Below are 11,187 nucleotides of genomic sequence, written 5' to 3'. Positions count from 1 at the left end.
GAGGAAATGGACATAGAATTGAATCTATTAGAAGTAGCGATAATCAACATATTAAAAGAATAAATAAACAATNCAGTGATATTAAAGCAAGTGGTATGGGAAGAACAAAAAGTAGTAGTAAATTTAATGAAATGGATTTCTGTATGTCTGGAATGATGGTAATTAACTCATTAAACAATACTACAGGAGAATTATCTGAAAATATTAATCAAAGTTACGGAACAATGGACGAAGGTTTTGGTAATCTTAGACAATTTGAATTTGATAATGGTGAAAATAATAAACAGATTAGCTCTTTGAGTATTAATATAGATGAAACAAAATCTAAATCAAATCCTAGATATTTAGTTTCTCATATCAAAGAAAGTGTTGAAATTACAGCTATAGAGAATTTCTTTATTGATCTTATCAAAGAAGCAGAAGATGATATAAAGTTTATATGGAAAAGTATGAAAGAGCAAATCAGATTATTTAAGACAGTAAAAAAGGATGAATTAGATGAGATAAGTCGAATAAACTCAAGAATTCAGTATGAACAAAGAATAAGTAGGCTATCAAAGATTAGAATTAATGAAATTTTGAATGACAGTGGATCAAGTGAAATTAAATATTTGGATTTAGATCTAGAAAGGAGTAATTTGGTTAAGAATATTAATGAATCATTTGAGCTTTCAAGTATTTCAGATGAGAGTTTTTCGATATCTTTTCCGATTTATAAAGCTAGTTTGATTGCTACAGATAATGAATCGAAGAATTTATTATCTAAATTGATGGTTTATAATTCAAAAAAAGCAACTTTTGACGATGAGTTTGAACAGATTGGTAATGATTCAAGTATTATATACAATTCATTATTGAAGAAGAATACTGGAATATATGATAAAACTCTTATTCAAAGTGATTCAGAAGAAAGAAAGATGATTGATGGTGTGAAATTGAATTCGGAAAATGCTTTCTTTACAGAAAGCTCAGAATTTGATAATGTTGAGGATTATACAAAATCTTATCCTTTAAGTTATAGAAGTAAAGCTTTGGATATTTTAATTTCTCTAATATATTATACTACAGATTATAGAGACTACTTTTCGAATTGGAAGGATAATCAAAAGACCTGAAATGAATAAAAATATTAATTATAAATAAAAGAGATAGAATTAAACTGGGATAGTTCATTCATTTCAAAATTGTATATTAAAATATAAATATAAAGACTTATTATTCTATGTATTGTTAAATCAAGTTGTTATAGTAGTAGTTCTGGAAGCATATTACAATAAAGAAGGATTCTAAAATCATAGTTCCAAATCAGAGTCACTTTTGAGTCTTTTTGAACTTAAACAATTAATTTCATGATCTTGATTCAATTCGACATTGGAAGACTCTATATGTGGTCTTTTACTGCCAGTAATATTAGATGCAGTTTCTGAGCAACTTAATTCAGTTTCAGAATGGTCGGGGTCTTCTATAATAATAGGACAAGAAACATTTACAAGCTATAAAAAAAAAGTAACAAGGAAATAAGTAATAAAGATAAAATTGTTCAGTTCTTGAAAGAACTGAAAGATATTCGAGCTAAACATACCTTATCAAGAGCATAAAGAAAGCTTTTTGTGTTATTATAGCAGTCTGGGAACAATAACAATTCACAAATTCTTTGAATTGTAGGAGGAAAATCAGTATGACAGTCAAAAGCTTCGAGAATATCCATTAAAAAGTTCTCCAAAATAGACTTTCCACAATCTGGACAGGAATATTCAATATTTTTGTGGCGTGGAGAAACCTCATCTAAATGAGAGTTTTCTAAATTTGAATGTAGTTTGCAATTATATGGTAAATAGTCAAACTGATCTAATCCTCCATATTTTTCAAACATTTGGTTACCTTTCAGAACAATTTCTTTCCTTAAGGCTTTTTTTAAGACCTTCCATTCAATTATTTCATTCTCATCTACATTAGATTTCATATTAAAACTTGTATTAACCCCCTCTTTTGATACTCTCTCAATCATACTAAGATCATTAAAATCTAAACTTGGTATTAATTCTTCTCTTGAATCAATTTTAACATTATCGGTACCAGTATTAATATTTTTGGTATCTATTTTGTGATCATGATCAAGATCTTGGAAAGAATTTGATTGATTATTGAAATGAAGAATCTCGGTATCATGGGTATCTTTAGCAGTGGAGATTGATTCCATTGACCTGGTTAAGTTAGATTATAATGAAATATAGGAAAATATTTAATATGGACAATAGAAATGTGCGTAAAAGGTCGAGAGAAGTGAGTTATACTGGGACGAGTTTGAGAGTAACAGTTGGGAATTGCATACTATTAGCTTTAATATATTGTTTCTAAGAGGAGTTTATGCTGGATTATGATGAGATTTGATAGAATTTTGATAGTATTAGGATTTTACTTGGTTATTTAATATATTGTGTAAAATAATACTTTTTTTGTGCGGTTAATACTAAAGGAAAAATGTAAATTATACTCGGTACCAGTATTTTCTTTTTTTTTTAATTTTTTTAAAAGTTTGACAAATTAAAAAAAATGATTAATAATCTATAGCTTCTTTCTATTTTTAAAGCTTATTATGGAATTTAAAAAGTCTAGTTTTCTACATATACTAGTGTTTCCGCTTAAAAATCAATATATTAGTGCATTTAAATATATACATTAAATAGTTTCTTGATGACTAACAGGTTTTTCCCTTGGTATAAAAGGATTGAATAGAAATCTTTAGAAGTGATAAAAATGAATCTGATAATTATCTTCAGAATGATTTTATAGGGATTGTATTGACACCAAAGAATTCTTATCGTATAGATTTACTCTTTCGGACTTGTAAAAGATAAAGATAATCCATAGGAAGGTTGAAGGGAATGAAAAGGAATAGTACAATGAGATTATTTTTGTTAATTGGAAAACCTGAAATGATAATGAATAGATAAAAATATATATCTTCATGAAGCAATATCAATGAATTCTGAATTAATTTTGTCAAAGTATGTGGCAGACCTTGGAGGGGTTGGAGGTCTTTCAGAAAGAATGTTTTGGTCCCAATAATTACTATTGTTAAGAATCATTCTCGGGTCTTTTGAAGCTGAAGGGAGCAAGATCTTTGGGACAACTGTTAAGTCTCTCTTAATAAATAGTAGAGCTCCCGCATTTTGATGCTTTCCACAATAATCAGTGGCAGAAAACAAAGTGATAAGCTTACCACCAGCAAATCTCTCAAATCCGTCTTGTACACATTCGTGGGCTCTAATAATTAGATCCAGGTTATTTTCACATAAAAACTGGATAACTCTATCAGGACCGAACTTAACGATAAAACCACATCCATCAGGATCTCTGGTGTCATTAGGAACAATTCCCTCGAGTGAGTCATTATCAGTAGGATCAGACCATAAGAGATCAAGTATTCTCTGTTCATACTCAGTTTGTGGAGTTTGGGAAGGTCTTAATGGACGTTGAATTTCTTTAATTTGTTCGACTTTATGAATAGAGCCTCCAATTCCACCGTGAATACATAATATTCTATCTTCAATAATAGCTCCAACAGGAAGATACTCAAAAACACGGTTAAACCAATTCCAACATGAATCAGGATCATCAGTATCTTCCCTCAACCTTCTCCTACATTCATCTTTAAAGCCATAGAGTGAATTAACGACAGGATCTTCATGATTACCTCTAATTAAATGGATTTGTCTTGGGTATCGAATTTTCAATGCAAAAAGCAAACAAATGGTTTCCAAGCTATGACTACCTCTGTCTACATAATCCCCCAAAAACAAGTAATCAGTGGAATCAATATCTCCTTTTGCTTCAAAAATATCTTCTAACTCTTCACTGATGGGAGCTTTATAATTATGAAAGAGTCTCATTAGGTCATAATACTGCCCGTGTATATCTCCATAAACTTTAACAGGCGTTCTGAGTTTAAGGACCATATCCTCTTGTTTTACAATACTGAAGGCCATTTCGCAAAGTTGTATGACTTCTGGCCAAGTAAGTGAGAATGCTGCCATATGATTAAATCTAGCGGATAGTTCAACAGGAGTAATAGTTGGATGAAGAAATAACTTTAAGCATTTTTCTATTAATCCAGTACCTGGCACTCCCATTGAACTTGGAGTTAACATCCAAGGAGAATCTGCAAGTGCGTGCTTTGCTGCAACTTTGTCAATTTTCCTTCCTTCCTCTCCAAGTTGGTCAATCGAAACCTTTTGGACAAGCGTAGAAAAGTCATTGTTCATAGAGTCAACAGTAATATGAACTCTAGAGCTGACTTTGGTCACAGCAGGAGTTAATCCAATTAATCCCGCAGTAGTCTTATATTCCATTTTGGGTATGTATCTCTTCGAGTCACTTTGTAGCTGAATATTCGCCCTAGCTATTGCTCTCTCAACATCGGTGAATGGAATATCATTTGATTTAGGGGAGTTATACTCCTGTACAGTATTTTGCTCATTAGTGGTTGAAGAGCCGAGATCTTCATTGGTTAGATCACTTCTCGTAGTTTTGTTAGGATCTCCACCAGTTCCAACAACTAATTGATCCTTTGGCTGAACTCCAATAGTGTTATATGGAACTCCAACAAGGCTCTTTCGTCTAATTGACCTTTCCTTTTCATTATAGAAGTTTGGCTCTGCAGAACAATCCATAGAAAGTAAATCAACAGTAGGATGAGTTTGGGTCTTGTGGTCAAATCCTGCAAAACTGAACAAAGTTGATTTTATTGCCCATGCTGAATGCCTAAACCTTTCAATACCAGGCAAATCTCTCCACTCACAATTTTCAGTGTCATAAAGCATACTTGGTAACACTTTTGAAACATCATCTCCTCTTCCTCCTAATGCTAACATTTTAGATCCAACAAATAAAACAACGTGCTGAAATCTTTGGGCAGGAGGTCCTCCCTTTCTGCATGGGGCTTCTATCCAGTCCCATCTTCCATCTCTATGTTGCCTAAGACCCCATGTGTCTCTTAAGCATCGTGAATCGCTTGCTCTTCCTCCATGTACAACTGTCATCCCCGCTGCTGGCCCCTCCGTACACAATGCAGCACTATGGTATACTCTTGGAAATGGCACTCTCTCATCTCTATCAAATAATACTTGCGTCCAAACAAACGGGCTTTCTTCAACATTCATAAACCATACATCATTCAAAGTTCTCTGTCCATCATTTCCTCCAAATACTATCAAATTAGGTTTGCTGTAGACCATTGTATGTCCATATCTTCTCCCAGGAGTCCTTCCTCCACATATTGGCACACTCATCCAACCGTAGTGGGGATCCTTTCTTAAGTCTAGTAAATACAATTCGTCGCTGCTCAAGCTTCCACCGCCTATTGGATTTTAATTAAGTTTAAAAGAAAAGAGATCTTTGAGCTCAGACTTACCTGTAGCACCTCCATATATAACAAGCTGCATTAAGTCTACACATGCTGACGCATGAGCTGCTCTTGCACTAGGGGGATTATCTGCTGTAATCTTCTTCCATTGGAATCCTGCCGAAAAGTCCAATATATATGTATCTGCTGTAATAGTATATCTTCCATTATCACCAATAGCTCCTCCAAACAACACAACTACGTATAGTTAAACATATTTGTAACTTATTTTTCTTTTTTTCCCAAAATCAACACCTACTCTACATCTTTTGTACAGGTTTATTCACACGCAGATAATTTTTATTTTTGTTGTCCACATGAAATTGCAAAATTTTGGCAATAATAGTAAAAATTAAATACCGCCATTTACATGCAATTTTGCGTATTGTGTCAAATTATTAACGAAGGTTAAAGTTAGGTTGGGGGGCTGTTGTGATGATAGCGGCATAGAAGCTAATGTGGCGAACATGACGAACAAAAGTAAAGCACAGTAGTCTTCGTAATTTCTTAATTTAGTTCATTCATAATACCACGTCTTTTTGGATAAAACCATATAAATAGAACATGTAGAGGAGGCGAAGTATTTTGGTACAATTTTAGGATTAGACTTACCTTTAGAATTACCAACAAAAGTGGTTGAATGACCAAACCTTGCTGTGGGGATATCCCCAAACATTTGTTCTTTTTGAGCCATTTTAAAAATTAATTACGGTCAACTTAGACGTTTTCAAATTGAATTTTATCCAATAATTCAACGAATAAATTTCAGTCTAATGCTTTCGATTGCGAAACTTCATAATTATAGAAATTGATCTAGTATTCTGATTTATTTAGCCACACACAGTTAAGAAATACCCAGTTAGGAGTGGCAATGCCAATAAAAGATGAGCGGATGAGAGTAAAGCAAGGGCAAAATAATGCTTTCCAATATATTAACGAATAAAGCCCGGATTCTCAATGTGCTTCATCAACTTATTAATTTTTTTTTTTAAAATAAATAGCTTAAAATATATTTTAAATAATAACACGTGTTGGCGCCTCTTTTATTATAGTATTTACGCAAAAAAATATTAGAGATTTTAAGATCATTAAAAAAAAAATAAATGAAAATTATTAACAAATTCCATAATAGGGTAATGCTAGTTTAAAGTAATACTTATTTTTCATATTTGAAGCCTTCTAATAGATTTATTAAGTTCTATTAGGCTTTCTCTGATAATTTTGAGTGTCTAGTTAATCATCATAGAAATACAAACACGACTTTTTCACAAAAAATATGATTGAGAAATTAAAAAAAAATTAGCTTATACGAAAAATAAATCAAAAACCTTAGACTGGCTAATTACGTAGAAAATCATAAAAATCACAAAAATCTAAATAGTTTTTACCTGGTTTGCAGCATTCATTTAGAAAGATCTCGGTCCAGTGTATGTGAGCACAGTATTGGACGGAGTTGCTTTGATCAACTCCCAAGAAACGCTCATCTCTTTGCTGATCATATGATTGAGAGTTCCCCAACTTGAGGTATTGTTCATATTGTTGGGGCGAAATAGTTTCTGAGCATAGAATGATATCATCTTCCCATCCGAAAGAAGCAAGTATGTCTTGAACAGAGACCTTTCCATCTGAATCTTTATCAAAATTCCTGAAAACTGTTTTTAATGCGCTAGTATTATTCAGATACATTTCAGGCTCCATTGAAGCAGCAATAAACTCAGAATATTCCCAGGACCCACTTTGATCTTGGTCTATGATACCAAAAATACCTTCTATTCTGTTACAAAGTTCATTAAGTTTGATGATGTCGTCAATATTGAAGCTGCATAGAAACTTTAAAAGCTGGTCTTTATTGAATGTGCTTTGATTTGAAAGTGATTTCAAGTAATCATCGATGGACATAGATTTGCGGTTTCCAATCTGATTGGAATGATTAAAAGCTCCTTTTTCCGGGCTTTCAATTGCAGAGCTTCGAAATCCTTCATCATAGATCTCATCAAAGTGGTCCTCTTCAATTTCACTGGCATTATCTATGTAATCTTCAAAACTAGGTTGATGGTTTGGGGAATTTGCAAGAGGAGGAAGAGGAGATGAACGAGAAGATACAGATTGGAAGTTATCATTTGAAGTTTGTTTAGGGTGGCATTGCTTGTTCTTGTAGTTGCTAGATGAAATCCTTTCAACATGGAATATAAAACAAAGAACACATTGTAGTTCAGCAAGAGAAACTACACCATCTGCTGCAACATCAAACCTGTTGAATTGATCTCTGAGTTGATTAAATTCGCAGTTTTCTCCTATTCGAAGAGCAATTGAAACTAAAATGACTCTTTTCAGAAGAGTATAGTTACAAAACCGTTCCCAAGATGATATAAGTTTAAGGAGAGGTTTGTAAGCGTTACATGTCTTATTATAAATAACGCAGTGGAATAATTGTTCTTTATCGCATACTTTTGAGACGATATTTGGAATTGTAACGTTATTTATGACTGATATACGTTGGACATTTGCATTCTCGTCTGAATTCTCAAGATATTCATCTATATTTCCTTGTTTTAGATTATTATTTGTTAGTAAATTAGAAAAAGAAAGTGAGGATCTTGAAATACTATATGACGTAGTGAATGTAGATGAAGAAGATGAAGAAGACGATATTGAATTGGGTATTGAAATTCCAGAGTAGCTTTTTGACCCATCACAACTTCCATGATCTATTGAATTAATACTAACGTTGCCTTGACAAAAGTGATTAAGAACTATAGGGTTCCCACAATGGCAGCCAAAGTGAAATCTTGTATCTCCAGGAGGAGATAAAATGGAATCTTCTTGGTTTAATAAAGCATTGATAGTTGCTTTGGTTCGAGGAGTGGCTATTTGCTGATCTGCAATTTGAACTAAACCAGGGTTATATATAGAACTATTTGGAATACTTACAAGACTTGGATTAGCGTCTGTATTTGGATAAGCATTGTTCATTGAATAGAGAAGTGGAGTACTACAGGATCTTTTCAGCATTGAATTTCTATTCACGTTTCTAATTTGACTTCCAGTTGATAAACCATGAGACTCTAAGAACCCTATCATAGATCCCGCTACAGATCCTTGCCCTGAGCTAGAGTCTAACCTCGGCGGAACATTTACTATTTGTGTTTTGAAGAAACCTCCAGTTTCTGGGGAACTGGTAACAACTGGTGTATTATCACCAGATCCTGATAAATTATTAAGATCTTCTTCAGAAAGAATATCATTTATTCGTTCTCGATTAGAATATAAACTTGGGGAAGAAATGCTGGATTTGATCTTAAGGCTACTAATACCAGATGAAGCTCTGGACTTAGTAACCCTCATTCTCTGCTGATGCCATGGCCAAACAACAATCTTGTTAATCATTCCAATACCACAAAGAGGAATATTCGGCGTGTCCCAAGATCTCAGCCAAGGATGTTGTAATGCTTGGAATGCAGAAATCCTTTCTGATGGGTTCTTATTCAATAATTGAAGAAGAAAATCTTTGGCTTGAGTGGAGACTTGGCTCCAAATAGATTCTGAGAACGAGACACTTCCTCTTCGAACTTTCTCAATGATTTCAGTATCAGTATTTCCTGCAAATGGAGGCACTCCACATAATAGAATATGAGCCATTACACCAATTGACCAAATGTCACACTTATCATCATATCCTTTCCCTAATAAAATCTCTGGAGCAATATAATATAATGTACCAACTCTAGTTCTAAGAGTTCCAGTTCTGGTAATTCTTTTTGCCAATCCAAAATCTATAAGTTTAAGAGGACTATTCAACTCGAAACAATTACAGTTACATTCACACTCCTTATCTTGATGGGAAGGTATTGGATATTTAATAGAAGAAGAATTGGAATTTGAAATAGAATTAGATATAGAACCCTTTTTCAAGTACATATTAGCAATAAAGTTTGGAATTCCAAATGGCTCAGAGTTAGGAATAGGTATATCTGTATGGCTTAGTTCTCCATTGTTAGTTTCTTGATCATAACTTTCATGCCTTTCACCCACTTCTTTATCACGGTTTTTCTTACAAATCTCTGAATTTGAAGCAGAGAACAAGTGATTGGAAGTAATATCACAAATGGCGTTATTATTACTAGGATTTATTGTGTTATCGTTGATATTATAGATTAGGGATTGGAGCTGTTGGTTGTTCATACTAGACGGTAAAGATCTACAAATCCTAAATCTGTCTTGTTTCAAGTATTTTGATAGAGCAGCCTCTTCATCTTGGAATAACTGGCTACTTTTCTGTTCAAAAAGGCAGTGCTTGCAGTTTATATTGGATTTTGAGTGCAGAAACAAGAAGTTCTCAGGTTTAAGGTCTCTATGAACAATTCCCTTAGAGTGACAATAAGAAATTGCTGACAACATTTGTTTAATTAAGTGGGCAGTTACTCTTTCTGAAAACCTTCCAACATGAGAAAGGCGATCAAATAGCTCTCCTCCAGTGCAAAGCTCCATAATTAAGTAAATAGAGTTATAATCTTCAAAAGATTCGAATAACTTTGCGATATTTGGGTGATCTAAAATACTTAAAAGCTGCATTTCCTGTCTAAACCGGAATATTTCACCAGAAAATTGCTTCGGAATCTTCTTTGCTGCTCTGAGTATTCCTGAACATCGCTCTTCCACAATATAAACTGCTCCCCAGCTCCCCTCTCCTACTTTCTCTCCCAATTTATAATGGTTTTGAATTGGAAGGTAGCTGGTCCCCACAAATGAGTCTCTCTTAATTGGAGGTTTTGGCGTTTGATTTGAGAGTCCAAATACTGATGAATCTCTACTCAGCTTGCTTTCTGATGTTTCAACTTCTATATTATTCTTCGATTCCTCTCCATCCTTAGTGCTCTGCATCTTTTCCTTCTTTTCTACTTAAATACATGTTATTTCTCAAAAAAAAATGCTTAACACACTGAGTTATTCCTCATAAGCATACTTTAGATAGCTTAATTTGGCAAAAAGCCTTGTTTACGATATCTATATTTTTAGTTGTATATTTTCTTTGAATTCATTTTCAATCGGTACCGCCTAGGCGCCAATGATAGAGAGATAAAAGGGGAGGCCAAATAAAAATAAATTATCAATAGTGGTTATTGCATGCGCGAATATATTTTTATTGGGAAGTAATATTTTTGCGAATTTTAATTATTGCATGCAATATGGAAATATGCTTATTTGGCATGAACAGTTCTAGATAAGAGTTAGATTTTCTAATTGAATATTTGCGGTAGACTCATTTTCAATAAAAACAGATAAAAGTAGTCAAGCAATTCATTGTTTGGATACTATCTAAGCTAATTTGGTGCTAATATTCACAAAGATTTTAATATAATATACATCCTTTTTTCCCCCCTTTTAAAGCCATGCAAAAAAAAAAGAAAATAAATTAGGCGCGCCAAGACACGTAATAATGTGTGTAATTGTGTGTTTAGATAATTAATATAAATGTAAAGGTCAAGAAGACAAGAGGGAAAAAAAACCAGCGGAGTTTTGGAGAGGTCAGGGAAATTGGATTTTTTTGTTAAGCAAGAAATAATTAAAATAATTGGAAAAAGGTTCGAGGAAGCCAGGGAATTGCTCATTTAATATATATTTGGTAGAAAGAAATATCTAATGATTTGATATTAAAGTGGAAGAAACTAAACTTTGCCAGTGGGTATTAAATCTTAATGAGTAGTTTTCCTTCCTCCTCTAAAACAAAACAATTTTAACAATAGCATGCTTACGTTAATTTTGGAGTGATTGAGTAAGAATTC

General features: G+C 33.1%; 4 protein-coding genes across 4 annotated transcripts; 1 reads left to right on the top strand and 3 right to left on the bottom strand.

The window, feature by feature from the left end:
• The first annotated feature begins 95 nt into the window (after positions 1-95).
• Positions 96-1,115, top strand: Chro.30036 (hypothetical protein). Its single annotated transcript, XM_661238.1, has 1 exon — positions 96-1,115. One exon carries the CDS (start codon positions 96-98, stop codon positions 1,113-1,115), a length of 1,020 nt encoding a protein of 339 aa, XP_666330.1.
• Positions 1,116-1,540: 425 nt separating this feature from the next.
• On the bottom strand, positions 1,541-2,200 carry Chro.30037 (hypothetical protein). The annotated part of the gene is made up of 1 exon (XM_661237.1): positions 1,541-2,200. One exon carries the CDS (start codon positions 2,198-2,200, stop codon positions 1,541-1,543), a length of 660 nt encoding a protein of 219 aa, XP_666329.1.
• Positions 2,201-2,966: 766 nt separating this feature from the next.
• Chro.30038 (protein serine/threonine phosphatase alpha) lies at positions 2,967-5,291 on the bottom strand. Its single annotated transcript, XM_661236.1, has 1 exon — positions 2,967-5,291. The coding sequence occupies one exon, from the start codon at positions 5,289-5,291 to the stop codon at positions 2,967-2,969; it is 2,325 nt and encodes a 774-aa protein (XP_666328.1).
• A 1,451-nt stretch (positions 5,292-6,742) lies between these two features.
• Positions 6,743-10,285, bottom strand: Chro.30039 (hypothetical protein). Its single annotated transcript, XM_661235.1, has 1 exon — positions 6,743-10,285. One exon carries the CDS (start codon positions 10,283-10,285, stop codon positions 6,743-6,745), a length of 3,543 nt encoding a protein of 1,180 aa, XP_666327.1.
• Between the last annotated feature and the right edge of the window lie 902 nt (positions 10,286-11,187).

Source organism: Cryptosporidium hominis (assembly GCF_000006425.1).
Source record: "Cryptosporidium hominis TU502 chromosome 3 CHRO013039, whole genome shotgun sequence".
Taxonomy (NCBI): Eukaryota; Apicomplexa; class Conoidasida; order Eucoccidiorida; family Cryptosporidiidae; genus Cryptosporidium; species Cryptosporidium hominis.
The sequence above is the reverse complement of the archived record's forward strand: the minus strand, read 5'-3'. Positions and strand labels throughout refer to the sequence as shown.